Raw genomic sequence first — 19,699 nt, 5'->3', positions numbered from 1 at the left:
GCCACATTCTTGCAGTTGTGCATCGTTAGCCGCGTAGAGAAGATTTGATCTGTTGTTGATTTGCCTGCAGTGAAGCCTCTTTGGTATTCAGGACGGATAGCCCCATGTCCACCTAGCAAAATAGCGGAGAATATGTTATAGATGGTACTCAGCAACGTGATACCTCTATAATTGCTGTACTGCGTGATACCCCCCTTTTTATGGATGGGACAGATAATGCCTCGTTGCTAATCATCAGGCATTGATCCCTGCCCCACACCTTCAGGATAAGTTGATCGCCTGGTGTAATTGGTCGCCTCCATATTTAACCAATTCAGCTGTAATTCCATGGGCTCCTGGCGACTTATTATTTTAAAGCCGATAAATTGCACGGACTGCTTCTTCTATAGTTGGTGGTGGCAGTATTTGTCCGTCGTCTTCAGTTGGCGGGACCTCCAACTCGCCGATGTTCTGGTTGTTCAGTAGCTCATCAAAGTACTCAACCCATCACCCCAATATGCCCATTCTGTCGGAAATCAGATTTCGCTCTTTATCTTGGCAGGATGAGCATCGAGGTGTATAAGGTTTCATTCTGCTTTGATTTGATGATGTATGATTTTGATATCATACTTGGGACAGGCTTCGAGGGTTCGTTCTAGTGCCTCGTAGAGGATATCCTTCTCCGATTCAGCAGTCTCCTCTATAGGGGCGTTAACGTTAATGAGGGTTATATTTCTAAATTTGTCTGGTAAGCGCAGAGTGTATAGCCGTCTGCTTATGTTTTTAAAGCCGATAACACCAGGTTTCATTTTTTGGCTGACTAAGAAACCTACTCCGAGCACATGGTTTACTGGGTGGCCACTGTAATATATGTTGTAGGGGCTCTTCTCCAGTAAAGCGGTCCCTGTTCAACGCATCTTATGAAACGCTGTTACATCAGCCTTATATTGGGACAGGGTACCGGGTGGCTGCTCCTTCTCTGTTCGGGAAGCCATGTTCCATGAGAAAATGCGCAAATCGTTATTCCATTTGGGTTGCCGGGTTCGTCGTTATGTTGTCAATCCAGTCCGAGGCTCCAGTTGTGGCGTCGTTACAAGTTGTTTCCCATGTAGGTTTGTCAGCCTTACATAACCCCCAACTTGGAGGACCAGTTGGTACAATTTGTCCTGCTTTTAGGTGTGGAGGAAGGGGGGTGATTATTGTCGAATTTATGCGTCAACCAGTGTAATTTTCTAATAGTAAATGTGGTGAAGTTTGGAAAGACTTAGTTTAGCTATAGAAGTGGTGGCCTCGAACATTGAACGGTCCACCCCGCGGAGCTGCTGACCTCACCGACCAAGTAATCGTGTTCAACTACCCTGGTCAAATTTCGAATGGCTTCACCCCACTGTTGGATTGTCAACACGACTATATTGCCTGTAAAATTTCCCAAATCAAGGAGAAGATCGATCGTCGTTTTGGCAAAACTACCGAAGAGAACCCCAAGGACTTCGACTTTGGTAAAGCTATCATCATCTTCGTCGCAGAAGTGGAAAAATTTGCTCACATCACTGATCAATATTCTTTGTAACATAACACAAACGGACGACGTGAAAAGCAGTGACGACAAAACGACGTAAATTACCATCAAAGACCGTGAGATGGTGACGAAGAATTTCTTGATTATTACTTCTTGCACTTTACCAAGTTCGCTGGATAAAAACAACAAAACTTTTAGGATAAATACTTAAGGGCCAGCTTAAAGGAGCAGTACGATTTTCACCAAACTTGAGAATGTCAGGCTTCATATTATAGTCTGTATTACTAAAAATTTGTATAAACTTAAGGGGCGTTTTTAATCAATTTCCAAAAAAACACTAATACATAATACATTTACTGTCATGTACTTATTTGAATAGATATTAGTATGGAGCTTATTTTGAGGCCCGGACACGGCACATTTTTTTTCATATTGTTTGGTTGGGGAGTTTCTGAGAATGGTGCCATTAAATAAGAGCTCATTTTTCTAGCCCCGCACTCCCCCGTTTGCAACTAATGTCAAAACTAACATTGGCTTCGGAAATTACTAATGCAGACTTTTCATTTGATACCCCACATATGGCAACTATATTCGGTGAAAAATAATTATACAACCCCCCTTTGCATGTATTAGAACCACTCTTAAATTCGACATAGAACAATGTTGCTCATTGCATGCATTTACAGCTCTCACCTGTCCACTAAACTTCGTGTCAATCGATACAACCGTTTCTGGGAAAACTTCATGCGACAGACAAATAAACGGACAAACAGAGAAGTGTGATAATTCGTCAGATCTCTCGTGTCCCTTTGCGTGTCTAAGGAAATGCTCAGCGGATGTTTATGAATATGTATTTGCACGCATTCGGAGGTTCGCGATAAAGGGCACCTTTATGCCTGGGTCGGTTAAGTCACCCAAAATAATAAATCAATATGGACGAAGAGAGAAGGTGTGAACTTACGGTGTAACCGTTCAGATCCCTCCCCCCCCCCCCCCCCCCCGCCCCCAGTACCGCTGCCTTTTGGGAGTGAACAAGCACGCAAGCTCGGTGATGAACAGCTGGCTCCTGGGGCATCTAATGCTACAAGCAGCTTAGACAAGGTTAAGACTCCGCAGGCTCGAGAGGCGTGTTCATTTAGGAGAAGCTCAACGGAAAAAGACCTGGGCAAAAGGAACCTCGTTCATGTCTCCAAATGTGCGGAAGGGAGAATGGAGGTTACTCTGGAGAAAATGTCTGCGGAACAGAAGATTGACTTGGAAGAGTCATCGTTCATTTTGTTTGGTGTGAAAATTGTCTAGTTGTCGGAATTTCATCACCATCAACGGCGTAATACGCGGTATCCGGTCTAGACCTGCCTTAATAAGGAACTCCAGACTTTCCGGTTTTGCATCGAGGTCCACTAATTCGATATCCCTAAAAGCTGTCTGGCGTCCTGGCCTACGCCATCGCTCCATCTCAAGCAGGGTCTGCCTCTTCTTCTCTTCCTATCATAGATATTGCCCTTATAGACTTTCCGGGCTGGATCATCCTCATCCATACGGATTAAGTGACCCGCCCACCGTAACTTATTGAGCCGGATTTTATCCTCAACTTGACGGTCATGGTATCGCTCATAGATTTCGTCGTTATGTATGCTACGGAATCGTCCATCCGGGGCGCGAAAAAATCTTCGGAAATCTTCGGAGGATTCTTCTTTCGAAGACAATGTTCACCAAATAATCATTTACTTTGAGTCATCAGGTTTCTACAAACAAGTTTCGGGAAGACATGAAGAAATCGAAGAAGAGTCCTAAAATTACTCTTTCGACGATACTGCAGTCAACGCAGGCGACACCCAATCGTATACTCAGGGATGAGCAGAGAATAAAAGATGAGCGGAATAAGAAGATGCCAAGGATATCAGTAGGTTCCCAAGAAAACAAAAAACCGTATGGCCCACTGTGAGCAAGGGGAATAAAACCCCTGTAGGCGAGAAAGTTGGACCTAAAAGCGTCGCTAAGAGAGCCGATGATCGATCAAAAGAAACGTGACAAAGCCTAAAAAGAAGAGGATCCGTCGTTTCAAGCGCGGGTAGTATGCCTGAATCAAACGTACCAAGAAAAGTGAAAGCTGATTCTGATCTGAAAGACTTTTGGGAAAATGTAAGCAGGATCCAAGGACAGCATAAGAAAGACTTCACATTACAGTTGAAAAAGTGCGAAACGAGCAAAGCCGCAGGCTTCGGCACCCAAGTCAAAAATTTACTTGAGGCAAGTGCTGCCAGTCCATGCCTTCGCAGAGCAGTTCAAGCTGCACACCTTGCAGGAGTAGACTCGGAAATAACAAAGCGCCTGACGTCAACGGTATACCAAACAAAGCCCTTAAGCTGGCTAGTAGGTCGATACCAGACATATTCGAGAGTTATTTGAAGCATGCTTGGGGGAACTTTCCTCAAACATGGAGGCTAGTTTTGTTGCATAAAGCTGGTAATCCTGCGGGTGTATCATCGTCATAAAGGGTTAAATGTCTGTTGGATACTATGCCTACCTTGGGCAGGTGGTGTTATATCACCATTTCTGTGAAGTATGCTGGGTGACTCACCACTATGCGATCTATAAAGTCTGTCAATACACGCTCAAGCTTACGCGGATAATGTGGCTTTGCTGGTCGTTCGTCGAGATCTCGGAACGGCGGGTAGAAATACACAACCCGATTTGATTGGCAGTGGGTGCCTCAGGGATGAACTTTTAGTAAACCCAAATATCATAAAACCATTATGATATTATTTACAAAAAGGAAGAGACTGAATGATTTTTGCCTGACAGAGATGCCAACTTTGCGAAGAAGCGAAATATTTGGGAGCTCTACAGACAAGAAGCTTCTTCGGAACGCACATGTAGAGGTACAGATTAAACGAACTCTCATAGCTTATGGGCAGTGTAGGCGGGCCTTTGCCTCGAAATGAGGATTTGGGCCTCAGATAGTAAATGTTGGGTTGATGTTCGCTTATGCATCAGTAGTGTGGTGGGTTAAGCTTAAAAAAGGGTTTTCAGTGTATGCCATGTGCACGACATCTGTTCAAAAACGGAACAGAGTTCTAAGGCAGGAGGGAGCAGGCAGCAGAATGCCAGAATTCCAACGGTAGAAGTTGGAGTTTTGGGCCTAAGGGAAGTATGATGGTAGGACTCGGAGAGTGCTTCTCCCCCTTTTGTGGCAACATGCTTTTATATTCTGGAAAGCGAATCCGGTATTGGTTACCTCTTACGGCTACCGCAAGGTGCGTTCTTTTGACTTAGAAGTCGGTTTTTGGCAGACTTCTAAATGTAAGGTTCTGGTCCAGAAGGAGTATCACAATTGTACAATGCTACATACTTGCGGATACAGTGGAAAAGGATGGTTTCTACGAGTAATTACATGCAGTTCCGGGGAGACTTCCTGAAGGTGACATTGTGATTGCGATGGGTTATCTGAATGCCATGGTAGGTTCTGAGAACACCTTGCTCGGCCATGTGATGGGGAAACGCGGTATTGGCGACCGTAATAAGAGAGGCGCTACAATTGGCCCTAAAAAGGATTACTATCTGATAGTTGTCCAGTCTCGACTCCCCACAAAAGCTGTTGGCCACGTCCCAAAAATCTAGTTGACTGCCGGATCATGGAAGCGGATCGATGAGCGGAAACAATTGAAGGCTCTATTGACCGCTGTGGGCGATGGCGGGCGTGACACGCTGGAGGTTCGATACGGAGCGAAATCTGTATTTTACGCCGTGGCGAAAGAGAATGTGCTATCGCGCTGGTCAGGGAAGCGGAAGATGCCATAGAAAGCAATGATTTCATAATTGTATAACGACGTCAGCGATCGACTTTCCGTCTACGATGGCAAGCAACTGAAGAGGCGGAACAAACACTTCAATACGGTTTCTAACAGATGACATCCGGCAGGGTTCGTCCTCATGTGGATGAAATGGCTAGTCACCGTAAGGGAAATCATTTCTGGCATCAATGCACTCAATCGGAGTAAAGCCACTGTGCTTGAGGGTCTCTCTGCTGAATTATTTTGTCGCTACACTTGCGGTTACTGCAGATCTGCTGCTTCCATTCGCATGGAATTCTAGGAAATCCGAGTGGAACTAGAGGACGATAAGAGTCAGAAGAAGGGCATTCGTTTTAAGTGGGACACTGCGTATGCCCTATCGTTGAAAACATATTAGCAAAAATAATCCTGGAACGCATTATCAGAGCGGAATAAAAACTTTAAAGATTTTGAGGTCCAAAGCGGAGTTTCAGGGCTACATTTTGTCACCGATATTATGTCTTCTTGTTATCGATTACGTTCGTCATGCTGTCCCGTCCATAGGACCTGGAGAAATTCAATGGACTGCGACATCTGAAATACCCTCGACGATGCTGATGATATCTGCCTGCTCTCATCAGGACATGAACCTCGGCTAAATGACGCTGGATTGGAAGCAAGTAGAGTTGCACTGAAGATAAACACCAACAAAATCAAGATTCTGAGTCTGACTCGTCATTGTAGTTTGTTTATCTGCATTAATCGGCCTATCGAAGGCGTCGATCAATCTAGGGAACGTAATTTCTGGCGACGGTGGGACAGAACTTGATATTTCCCAACGCATTAACAGCGCTAGATCCGCTTTCGCTGGCCTGTCTAAAATCTAAAAATGCAGTTATCTCAACACCAAGAATGGGCTGAAACTATTCTGTGCTAGTTTTCTCTTTGTGTTGGTATATGGGAGTAGCACATGTCTATCTCAAACAGAGAACTTGGCTGCCACAGAAGCAAGGTACTCGTACGCACTATGATCGAAGGTGGAAGTGGCAGTCTATTGGTCACTCATAATGGCGGAAGTTTGGATGATTGACGAGCAGTTGAAGGGCGGGCGCATCGCGTTCTGTAGCGATAGTCAAGCTACATTGAGGCATTGAGCTGTCTTTTAGTCACTTAAAAAATCGTTCGGGAATGTTCAGTTTGGTTGAACTCTGCTTCCAGATTCAATACGGCGAAACTACTCTGGGTATCTGGTCATATTGGTGAAGAGGGAAATGAATGGCGGAGCGAATAATCTATAAAAGATTGCCCCTGGTTGTTGAGAGTCTGGTAGGACGCCATGAAACTGGCTTTGCCAAAAATGCGATGCAAGGAAAGGGTGACACTAGCATTGAACTCAGTCAATTGTCGACAACTATTTGACAGGTAGATCCAGGGCTCTGTGATGTAGCCGCTATTGTGGCACATCCCAGTTGCCAGCGAGGCCACGATAGTGAGCCGCTAATGAGGAATTGTATTCATCCGAAGCAATCATTGCTACAAACAAGCGGCTGAAAGATGCGGTGGAGGGGGGATGAGGTCGAGTTTATTACGAAGGGACTTACTGCTCATATTAGAATAGCGAAGCATATTATGACTTCAAGACGAGCAATCAAATACCGTGGAGTGTGGTGGTAGATGCAAGGCCGAATTCCCACCAGCATTTACAACTGTTTGCAATGAGGTGTCCGCTTTTAAAAGTGTACTGTGGTTTCAGAACTATCTCAGATGAAGCGGTCTACGTGGTAGCCGGAATAATACCAATGGACATTTTGGCCGACGAGATGACGCGCATCAATAATGGACCCGATTCTTCCTTTTATCGGTAAGTAAAAAACGCCGAAAGGGATGTATCGTTAAGCAGGTGGCAACAACGGTGGGAACAGATGGGAAATTGTCGATGGAGTTGCAGATTGACGTTTAAGTATGGACGCATAACATGCATGGTGAGGTAAACTATGATCTTTCGAAGTTTTTTTACGGTACGTGGAGGAAACCATAAATACCTGTATAGATCTAAACTGGACAGCTTGCCTAATTGCCCCAACTCAGACTGTATTCCGGAGGACCCGGAGCATGTTTTCTTCCATTATCCAAAATTCTCAGAAGAAAGGAAGAGTCTAGAGGAGGGATTGAGAGGAACAGCAGCGAAAAGTTCGCTTGGGAAAATGCTGGTCCATGGTAGGGTGGAACTAGTCCAGGTTGAGAGAGGCAGAGGAGGCGAGATGAGCGAAGGGAGAGGCAAGAACCATGTCCACTCCGGCGGTTCCGTAATGAGTAAAATCCCACACGCTGGAACATGTGCACCAATGTGCTGAGACGATTTGCACCTCCGAATAAAAAGAGAGCCACAAAATATTTAGGGTGATACTGACCTTCAAAGTCTTAGAATTTGCACTGAAGCGACACTTTTGACCTAGTATAACTTTGTTGGTAATAATACGATTCCCACAAAACTTGGTAAGATCATGCCTTATATTCTAGCCTATATTTCCACAGTCCAGGTTATAATTATTTTTTTTAGAATTTTCGAGGAGGTAGGTTCCGAAAATGGGTCCGTGGAGGGAGTGACCGCTTTCCAGTCCCCGCCCTCAGGCAAAACTGTGGCAAGTAGTAATCTTCTTTTAATATCTAACATGAAAGGAAAAAGATTAGTGGAAGAAGGGAGGAACTTAGGGGAAATTCCAATAGGCGTGCTGGTAGCAAAAAAATCTGGCGCCGAGAAGGTTAGGATGCAATCAACTTCATGATCGCATCTAGCCAGAACAAGCTACGAAAAGTAGCGGGGACAAGAAAATCGAGCTGAAGTAAGTTGATTCTGCTTAGTGATGCAATACCTTATGGTAGTTCCGCGGAGTGGGGGTGGTTTCAGCGGGTAAGAATTCCATACACTGGCGGGGACAGACAATAAACTGATTGCAATAAGGCTTTGTTTTACCACTTTGTTCTTTTGTTTAATCATAAAAAGATACAAATTACTTTTAAACGATGTGTTTATAAAATCAGTCAATGCAACCAAACCTAGCAGATGATGATTAAATTAAGCGTAGGAATTAGGGTTATTGCCGCAAGCATAATGGTTCATGCAACTAATCACTAAAAGGTGATGTAATCGGTATTCATTCCTCTAAAAATAGATTTCATTTCAAGCTCGGAGGCCCACACTGGGCGCCATTTTATGAATGCTGTTCTGCTGGTTTTATTCAAACTTTACACAGCTTCCTCTTCTTGCATAAAATTACATACAAGTTGTCCGCTATTTATAATTTTCTGATATTTCTCCATTCCATTTACTTTGTCATGTAATATGGAGACTCTGTGCAATGCAATTTTCTTTAAGAAATTCAATCGTTTACCGACAGAAATATCGAATCCATGGCCACAAGCTTGAAAACAAGCAACTTGTAAAGTCAGTTATGCAAATCAAGAGGGTTGTGTGTATGTGCGCCTTTATTTGTGAAGACACAAAATGTCCACATGAATTGGAAACACAATGTGCGCTGACACAATTGTGTAAGAGACACCTCAGGATGTGTACTGCATATACAGTCCGTAGAAGGCCAAAGGAGCTTCCTCTTGAAACGAAGACTGCTGTACCTACGAACATGCATGTTTAAGTATAAATTGTCCGCCTCTTTGTCAGGATGAAGTTGTGGTAGCAAAGAGGCATTCAATGCGTATATAGTCCACCCCTCTATATAGGTATGTTTGTATATATCCGATATTGTCCATTGACCAGATAACTTGTTAACGATGGGCTCTTACTACCATGGTTGATGATATTTCCTGGACACACAAATGTAAAGGCTCCACCCGACACGGAACTGGGGAGAGTCAAGTATTTAGTTGAAATAGGAAGCCTTAAATCAGGACTAACAATGTTAACTGGTGAGATGGACTTTCGTTATCTTGAGGACAATATATGGATTTTGACATCGCTATCAACATCGAACAGTATTCAATTTGCTTAAATGCAATCAGAAGTGTCAAGTTTCCTATCGTTTTGGGTTAGCACGGCATACATGCAGTTACACGCATTACGGATCTATCTGCAGTAATACTACATATGGATACGCAACCCCTCTAAACTAAATAATGAACTGTTTGAAAGTGTATGTTTGGGAATTTGCACCTGACTTTATTCAGGGAAATTCGAATTTGGAGTGCATTCAGGAGTCCGTATTGTAAGATGAGCCCTTGAAGTTAGGATGTGGGGAGGAAATTTAAGGTAATGAAACAAAGCAACTTGATTGAAGTTGAAGGCCACTAGCTCTGATAAAGGATTGAACCTTTCATTCATTGCTGACATTTATGTATTTGGTACTCTGAAATTTCGAAACACACAGTACGGTACGGTTGCACTTGAACAGTTTGTAGGGCCAATAATATCAGCAAATCGGAAGAAATGAAAACCTGGAAAATTGGTTGCAATTTGATATAAGGCTTTGCCAAAATTGTCATTGCTTATTGCTCCCAAGAGTTAGCAAAAGCATAGATTTTACATCGGGGTTTGTGTAGCTTTTAAGGATTAGAGAAGAACAAATTGTCTCTCACTTAATTCCTTTTAGTAAAGAAAATATTCATATTTCCCATTTGTTCACTTGATCCACAGATTTCTATCAGCTAAAAAGCGAGTAATTTTGTGTTTACTACAGTAGTAGGTACTGTACAGTACAGTAGTAGGTTACTCTGCACTTCCTTGGCGTTCCGTCAGTCAGCGTCTTAGTTTAGTTTAGTTAACTGGGGGGAGCCGCAGTTCCGAGCACTCAGGCCATTATTAGGCCCATTGTACTATCCCCGTAAGTTGCCTATTCAATGGCTTCCCGCCTACGGTGTTCGCAGGTTTTAGCCAATCTGAGAACATTCTCCAGAGGCAGAGAGTGTGCAGATTCTTCATTTAAGAAAACCTTGCCAAGGTGTCTTCGTTTGAGATCTGAGGATGCCGGGCAGCTGCATAAAAAGTGCAGGGCCGTCTCCTCCTCCTTCTCACACTGGCTGCACACAGCCGAAACCACTACCCCAATATTTTCCATATGGTAGTTTAAGGTGCAGTGTCCCGTCAAAAGTCCTACTAGGGTTTTCATGTCCCACTTCTTAAGGGACAACAAAAATGCCGTTCTAGTGGCCCTAGGCTCTTTCACAAGGATTTTCGCTGCCAGCAAGAGTCCAAATTTCTCCACTCGGTTGCGTGAATCTTTACAATTTCACCCTTCAGAGTAGACTTGACAGTAGATGGTCGGATTCCAAGAGCTGGTTCTGGCCTCACCATTGTGGATCCAGACCCTCGGCGAGCCAGTCTCTCAGCCTCCTCATTACCGGCGATGTTAGAGTGCCCCGGCACCCACATCAGGAATGTTTCGTTCAGTCGGCCAAGTTTCAGCAGCACCTGATGAGAACTCCATACCAACTGGCTTGATATGTTGTTGTCATTTAGTGCTGATAATGCCGACTGACTGTCGGAACAGATTCGAATGGTGCGACCCCTCCATTTTTGTCGCAGACATTCTTCTACTGCCAATGAAATGGCATATATCTCCGCCTGGAATGTGGTCATCATTTTTCCGAGGTCAGCGTCTTATGAACCATATGGAACTGGACCGAAATAGTGATAGATTCCTTGTTATGGCAAAACAAACATTTTGTTTAGTATTGGAGGATGATCGCAACAAAAGTACCACTGAAAATAAGAGGAGTAGATCTTGGAGATAAGCCTAATTTTAGAGAAAGACCTTGCTGTCTTGCGATTTGATTTGATAGGCAAGCCTGTAAAGTCGTTAGTTTTTGCATACTTGGGTACATCGATGGCAGAAATGATAATTGAAAATTGTTGTCAGGCACTTTATCCTGGTTATAAGTTACTGATTATCATAACCGAAGTCTGATGTCAAGCTATTTGCTCCTAGTGGTAAACGATAGGCAAACGATTCAAGTGGTTTCTGCCGGAGTCAGGGGAGAGGCTCGAAAATTTCTTAGCCCAGTGGTCCGACTGGCACACCCCAGTATCTCACTCACTCACGGTATCAGCTTCGGTTATTTATGTTGCTCCAATGAACATTTTCTACATTTGCTGCTGCTTGTAATGTGATCTTACTACATTTGAGGTTTTCACCTGTGCGCAGTGCGGCTAACTGGATTTTGGCGCCTGAAATGCTGTTTGAAATCGGCTCATAAATCGTATCATGTCAGTCAACAAGCTATAGTGCATCCGTCTTCTGCTGCATGTGCAGTATTTCTTTCATCTTTGCCAGACACAAGCTTAAAAGGGAATGCATTTAATAAGATAAAATATTCACACCTTTTCTTCCATTTTAACACCCCTTAACTTAATATACCTTAATATACTTTTCCCAATTTGCTTTTTCCCATCCCTGACATTGATGCAATCAATTAAAATTCTAAGCCTCTCGAGACCTGTGAAGTGGAAAAGTTTAAGAAAGTATCGCTAACACCAGTGACGGGTGTGGGGACAGGATGTCCGCCAAGAGATGTAGGATTATAGTCCGCGAGGAGTTGTCATCCGAGGAGGAGGGTAGCACAGGCCCTTCGGAACTGAAGGAAGTCAACGCGAGCCTACTTCCATGGCCCAGTAATTGGATTGCCAGTAGGGACTGACGGTAGCAACAATGGGCCAGCAACAACAACAATATCAGATACAACAGCAGCAGCCAGAACAACAGCAACTCCAAGATGAAGAAGAGATGTGATTGGAAGTGCTAATCTAAGACTCCCCTCGGAAACCACTTTGCCGCGGTGGAGGAGCTTATGGTAGCTTACTACTACACTAAGGATGTCCAAAAACACATGAAGATGGAAATAAAGGATTGTAACTCTCCAAGTGGTAAGAAGTCACAGACTTCGAATCCACCCGCAACTCTGAGAAATCAGGTCGTGGCCGAGGTACGGATTTTGCGGGCCTCACTTAATTCATGTTTCCCAACGCAGAAACCTGTAGAAGACAGGCTCTTCAGTGGAAGACCTACACCCGATGTGTACGGTGCGATCAGTCAAAAATTATAGTACAGCACCCTTACCCTTAGTTAGAGGAACGGGAAATCTGGCGCCCGGCCTGACGGTGACACTGTTGTCTAACTCTTTTAAAATACCGGGAAGGGAGGCCTTGCTCTGGGATAAGTGCCTTCCTCTTGGCAGAAAATGAAGGTAGTATTCCTACATAAGCCTGGGAAAGATGACTATTCAAATTGAAAGAACTTCAGGCAAATCAGCTTAACATCATTTTTGCTCAAATAACTGGAGAGACTGGTTGAAAGTTGTATTTGCGAGAACGTTCTAAGGTCGCACCGCCTAAATAAAAACCAACATTCTTACTAACGTCGAAAGTCATGTGAGTCTGCTGTTCATTCTCTGGTTTCAAGGATAGAGGATACAACTATGAAGGGTGGCAGTGTTCGTGGACATTGAAGGAGCTTTTGACTGTGCGCCCTTCCGAAGGTTCTATGATGAAGCCAGGGGACATGATGTTAACGAAACTTTAATAAGGTGGATCTACACGATGCTAACGTCGACATAGTAGTGTGCTGAAGTGGGTGTTGATTGGAACCTAACAAAAGAGGCAGCGCAAGGCTGCACTCAAGGAAGTGTACTATCACCGTTTCTGAGGAGTATACTATGCGAACTGCAATATCTGCCAATACACTTTCAAGTTTATGTGGATGACAAGGCCATGCTGGATGTTAGTCGAGATCTCAGAATGGTGTCCAGAAATGCACAACGCGCCGTTGATTTGATTGACAATTGGTGTCTCATGTATGGACTTTCAGTAAATCCGAATAAAACAACGATGGTATTATTTACAAAAATGGGAACACTGAATGGTATTTGCCTTCCAGAGATGAGAGGCACAACCCTTCAACTCTCCCAATAATTTAAGTATCTGGGAGTAATTCTAGACAAGAAGCTTCTTTGGAACAAACATGTGAGTTAAAGATGAAACGAGCTCTCACAGTTTATGGGCTGTGTAGGCGCACCTTTGCCTTGGTATGGGGACCTAGGCCTAAGGTAGTAATGTGGATATATGTTGCTATAATTAGACCAATGTTCGGTTAAGCATCCGTAATGTGGTGTGTTAAGGTGAAACAAAAGAGTTTTCGCTGTAAACTAGCCACACTGCAAAGAATTGTGTGTCTGTGTATCACCGGTGCCATGAGCACCACATTTAGTGCAGCATGCATTACTCAATTTGCAGCCCTTTGATTTGTTTATTCAGAGCAGTGCAATAGAAACAGCTCATAGACTAATTCGATAAGATCTGTGGGAAAGCAATGAACGTGAGGGCACAGAGCATTGGAATAGCCATTGGGAGAACTGAATCTAGTTTTCGCAATGCTTTCCGATTCTCAGATCCCCACACATCTGTTTGGTAGAAGATATGATGTTATCTTGAAACGGAAAGAAAACTAGGACCAACCAGAAGAATGCGTGTCATATATACTGATGTCTTCTTGACCAATGGCTCAAAGACCGAAAATGGTTCTGGAGCAGGAGTCTACCTCTCGAATAATAACGAAAAGGGGGCTGCACCTTTGGGACAATACACAACGATCTTTCAAGTTGAAGTGCATGCGATCTTAAGGGCGACAACCTGGATGATTGACGAGCGATTTAAGCGCAGGCGGATCGCAATCTGCAGCGGTAGTCAACTGAACGACTCAGAGGGCAATAGGTAGAATCGATCAAGGGCAAAAGGAACATGTCTATAGGAAAGCTCGCAAGAACCTTAAGCTCGCCATCCAGCGGAGTAAGATGGAATGTTTTAAGGAGCTCCGTTGGGAAGCGGACATAAATCCGTGGGGTAACGTCTATAAAATCGTGACAGGACGATTCAGAGGCCGATCATCTCCGCAGATCACGTGCCCTATGCTCTCGTCGAAAATAATCCAAGGGTTATTTTTGCAAGAGGGGGTACTGACACCTTCTAGCGTCCCCTGAATGTGACGCCGATTCCACCAGCCACCAAGCATAAGCTGCTGGAGGTCGGCCAATTGGAATCTTATGCGAAAGTCTCTGACGCACTGTTTTAGTGGGTAAAAATCCCACACTCTGGTGTGCCCAGATTTCCACCTCCTTAAAAAGAAAGACTGGCTGACATGCAGACATTCCATAGATTTTAATAAAGTTCTGTTTTGCACAAAGGGGGGGGGGGGGGTAATTTTGTGTCTATCCCTTTGGTCTCGGGACTTCTGAAATACCTAATTTCCAAACCTCCAGTCGATTATGTATAAATTTTGCAGATTTTTCTACCAATTCCACGTTGCGCAGAACTGGCTAGCATTGAATTCACAGGACTAAATTAAAAATACCATAAAGTTAAGAAAGGCTACTAACGGTTTCGTGCAGGGCAGAAACAACTTATCAGAAGTTGCCTCGTCTTTGCCCAGGGAGCAATGTGATCGAAAGTGCAACAGGTAGAAAATGCTTCTTTTTATTTAATCGCAATGCGAATTATATCCAAGTTTAAACCGTCAATAGTTTGAGCCTAAACGAGGCCAAAGCTATCCCAAACAAAAAAATAAAGTTGAAATTAATGTCCTTCTAACTTTATTCAAATCGATTCAATGTATGTCTGTGTGTCTGTCACACGCACTTTTCTTCAAAACGGCTAAACCGATCCAAACGAAATTTGGTGAACAGATGGGAACTATGAAATTCCACGCATACAGCGAGTGGCATAAATTTAGGTGGAGTTTAACGAGGGCTCCCCATACATGCAAAAGGGGGATTCAAAAATTTTTTTCACTGATATAGTCGTGTAGGGTATCAAATGAAAGGTCTCGATTTGTACTTTCCGAAACTGATATTAGTTTTGGCATAAATTGCAAAGTGCGTGAGTAAGGAATCAAAATGTACGCACTTAAAGTGAGACAGGACTCATTTGCGGAAACTACCCAACCTAAAAATCCGAAAAAAAATCAGGGTGGTGCGCTTAGATGAAATCTAGGCCCCAAAATATGTCCCATTCCGATATCTGCTCAAATAAACTTACTAATAGTATATTACTAACTTTTTGAAATTTACTGAAAAACCCCCCTTAAACTTCCAAATTTTGTACCAGCATAGAGGACAATATTTCGTATATACTTCCTAAATTTCATGAAAATCCGGCCAGTAATGCCAAATTTATAGCAGTTCAAACTTAGCGATTTCGCGCGAATTAACTGCTTCCAAAGCCATGCAAATAGGATGCTGACGTCATAATTAACGGGAATATTTCACATTCGCGTGAAATATTAAAGTCGCATTTATGAAGAATGTATTTATCTGCGACACTTTTTGAGGTTTTCTGTAAAACCCTTATGTGAAATCTAAGCCTCGAGAGATGTCCCATTCCGATATCTGCTCAAATAAATTTACTAATAGTACAGGGTGCGGCAGCATAACTTCCTTTTTAAAATGCGCGCCACTCAGTTAGTTGATGTTATAGCGGAGTGCTAGTGGTCTCGTTCAAGAGGGGATACTGTAAAGTTTTGTTCCGACACGGCTCAGTCGCCATCATGCGTTGGAATAGTGAGGAGCGTGCCTTTGCCGTTGAGGTTTACTTTCCAAGTGGATCTTCGGTTATTGCAACACAGCGTGCATTTCGGAATCGCTTTAATTTAGCCCCGTTGGCTCCCGTCCCAGACCGCAAATCAATTGTTACATGGGTCACTACATTCAGACAAATTGCAAGTGCGACAAAAGGAATAACTGGAGTCCCTCGGCCCGTTAGATCACCTGAGAACATTGCAGTAGTGAGAGCGTCAATGTTGCGATCGCCACGGCGTTCTGCGCGCAAACACGCATCTGTAATTGGACTATCCAATCGTTCTGTGAGAAGAATTCTTCGTGATGATCTTCATTTTCATCCCTTTAAGATGGCGATAGTGCAGGAACTTTCAGAACGTGACTTCAATTCTCGGATGAACGCGTGTGAGCTTCTTCTTGATGTCGTTCCCGAGGGTGCTATTGTTTTTTTTAGCGATGAAACCCATTTTCATTTGTGTGGGTCGGTTAACAAACAAAACATGCGCTACTGGGCTGACACCAACCCTCGAGAATTGCATTAAAAGCCTTTGCATTCACCCAAAGTCACAGTGTGGTGTGCAATTCCTCAGCTGGAATTATTGGTCCCTGGTTTTTTGACGAAAATGAGGTTACAGTGACAGTAAGTAGTAAGTAAGTCCAAGAATCCTACAAGATTTGAAGACCAACATCCAAGAAGAAATTGCCAACATAACACCTGCTATGCTAACAAGAGTCATGACAAACGCCAGAAATCGGTTTACGCAATGTATGGAGAATGGGGGACGTCACCTAACAGATTTGATCTTCAAAACAATGTAAATAAAAACTTTAGACATGTACCTACATTATAAATAAATAAATAAATAAATAAATAAATAAATAAATAAATATTTTCCGATGCATACAATAGTTCTTATTGAGTTTTGAAAAAAGGAATTTATGCTGCCGCACCCTGCATATTACCAATTTTTAGAAATTGACTAAAAAGCCCCCCTTAAGTTTATTCTAGGAATACTAAATTTTGCATCGGCATAGAAGGGGTATCGTGCATATGCGTGCCAAGTTTCATGGAAATTCAACTATTCATGCCAAAGTTATAGCAGTTCAAACTTGTCAATTCCGTGCGAATTAATAGCATCCTAAGCCATACAAATGATATGATGACGTCATAATTAACGAGAATAATTGACATTCGAGTGAAATATTAAAATTCCATTCATGAAGAATCTATTTCTCCCCAGCCCTTTTTTTATCTGGTGTCGGTTAAATTCTTCGCATTTGTTAATAATACAATATTAAACTCAGAGTATGACACACAGCTTTCCATCAGAAGATTTATTTAAATCACTATCTAAAAAATAGAGCTGTCATGCGCTCGTCGCTCCTAACATCTTCTTCAGTTTCTTTAGTCGTTGTGCCTTTCACAAGCGGGGTCGGCTCGTCGAGATCGGTTTCGCCATTTTATTTTATCAAATGCCTGATCTGGATGTAATCGCGAGACTTTTACATCCAGTGTTTCAAGTCATCGTTGTTTCGGCCGACCTCTTGGTTGCTTACCAATAACTTCGATGTTCAGACCAATTTGGTGAGTGAATTCTCGCTAGAGGGAATTACGTTACCACACCATCGAAAACTCATCTCGCAGTTTTTCCACGATCAATGCAACCCCATGTCGATCGCAGATATCCTCATTTCAGATGTGATCAAAACGTGTCACGCCACTAGTCCAATAGAACATCTTAGTCCGCATTACCGCAAAACGCCGTTCATTGTCTTTTATAGTAGGCCAACACTCAGAAGTATAGAGATACGTCGATCACAAAGAACACCGGATGTGGAATGCCACTTCTTTCCGAGTGCGTTAATGCGTGAAGCAGTTTCATTACGCAGTTCTCCGTTGACTGATAGCATTAACCCGAGATATTTAAATCGCTTAGTTCTAGGCAGGTCACCGTCGCTGACAGAAGTGAGTGATTTAAATATCTCGAGTCAATGCTATTGGCCAATCGAGAACTGCGTTATGCTCCTCACATAAGGAAACACAAAACCTTTTATACTTGAAGCATCAAGTTTCCGGTTTCCCGACTTGTTTTTTTTTTATAGTTGGTATATAAGTTGAAATTAGGTACTAGCACTGAGGAAGGAGGCACGTAGTCTTCGACACAATTGTATGGTGGAAAAAAGAAATAAAAATATTTACAGGATATGGAACAAAACCTAGTTCTTTTCCCAAATTAAAAACATAAGCTTGCGCTAGGCATTTTACTGCGCCTCTATTAGCTTCCTGATTTGCACTTTTCAATTACCATCTATCCCCATTGAACAAAATAGGTCTCTTCCTATTTTATAGCAAATCCATTAATTCTATTAATTCTAGAGCTCCTTTAATTTCAAGTTAATCAGCCATATGTGCTTATAATATGCACTCAGAATGCATCAATTGCCCAAGAGATTGAACCCTGCATTATCCGATAAAGATGCAAGTGTTGGAATAGACCCTATTGCTGTCCAAGAACCCATTAGCGTCAATCCTTAAGTTGAAAGCAATATTACTAACTCCTTATGTAAATACAGAAGCCATTAATGTTCCTTTGTCATTAAGGTACTTGTCAATATGTTGCTCAATCATGCTTTATGATGGACCCAAATGTGTACTGTAAATTGCCACGTCTTTTAGCCTTATCTCCACATGGAAGATGTGAGGTGTTCACGTACTTAGATAGTAATTCATGGAAACTCTATGCAAAGCAAATTCTTAATTACCTGTCAACAGTGAGTATGTGGCCATCTCTGACACGCACCCATGACACCGATTTATTTCCCAGTTGTTTCACCTGAAAGGAACAAGCAGAAGTGATGGCGGTTAAAAGTGTTGAACAAAGAAAAATCAAAACAAAATATTAGATTTAGTCTCCTAGATTCATATTAGAAAGGAAAGCTTAACGGAAATTTGGCAATGATTTCAAACAAAATTTTCTTTCTAAATTTGAAAACCTTGGGATGAGATTGAAATCCGGACGACGGAGTATTGAACTACAGGAATACCTTCAGATTGAACTTTTCTCGAAACTCTAAAAATAATACGTATCTTTCGACTGTCCAAAGTTAGTAATTAGCAAAAGATAAATTCAGCTATTCTATCACAGTCTTCAAACAAGCCAGGGGTGACTACAGGGCACAAAATGCTTCACTACTCCCGTGGACCGAGAAATGTTATAATTGCAATGACATAAAATCAGCTCGAGAAGACCGTGGGGCATGGTTTATATCAGAGGATTCCCCGTGAAGTATTACTTCACGACGGACGTGGTTTTAGTGGGTGCAAACATCGCACACTGCCGTGAAAAATGCTGCTGCTGAGGAGGTGAAAAACACCTTCCCTAATCCATGGTATCATGCGAACCGTGGCCATTGCGTAGTTTGCGGTGGGTGGTAATGACTATAGTCAAATCAAGTTTTAATGATACCTGGTCGCCCCAGTGAGGAAGCTTGGCCTTGCCGTGCTACGGAGGTTCATGAACCCTTCACCCGCTGGTGAAGTAATCGGTATTTGCGGCAGCTTCTGGTTTCCTTACCAACAGATCGGAGGAGATCCTTTTGTCTTATTCGTACTTTTTTTCCAGTAAGGAAGCTCCAGTGCTTGGTGTTCACCCCCGCTCGTAGCGAACACCACTCTCAGCTCCTCATCCGCTCCAGATGCACAGGAACTTTTCATTCCGGAATCCTTAGCAGATTGTCAAGCGACTATATTGTGCCCGCAGCAAGAAGTTTTCCTATTGATGGTTGACAATTTGGTAGCATAGACGAACTGCGAAGCTTGAAATTTTATTGCTATCGAAACGTTATCAACGCCTCAGATAAGGACTGACTTAAC

The 19,699-nt window shown here is 42.9% G+C and overlaps 1 protein-coding gene across 1 annotated transcript in view; it reads right to left on the bottom strand.

Annotated features, from left to right (window-relative positions):
- The window catches only part of LOC119660162 (zwei Ig domain protein zig-8-like), a 241,780-nt gene that overhangs the window by 61,692 nt on the left and 160,389 nt on the right, over positions 1–19,699 (bottom strand). Inside the window, exon 4 of the mRNA XM_038068566.1 lies at positions 18,589–18,659. Coding sequence (XP_037924494.1) covers positions 18,589–18,659 — 71 coding nt within the window. The remainder of the gene's footprint in view (positions 1–18,588; positions 18,660–19,699) is intronic.

This window comes from Hermetia illucens, chromosome 6 (genome assembly GCF_905115235.1).
Source record: "Hermetia illucens chromosome 6, iHerIll2.2.curated.20191125, whole genome shotgun sequence".
Lineage (NCBI taxonomy): Eukaryota > Metazoa > Arthropoda > Insecta > Diptera > Stratiomyidae > Hermetia > Hermetia illucens.
Note: the sequence above shows the minus strand (reverse complement) of the source record. Positions and strands in the feature narration are given on the sequence as shown.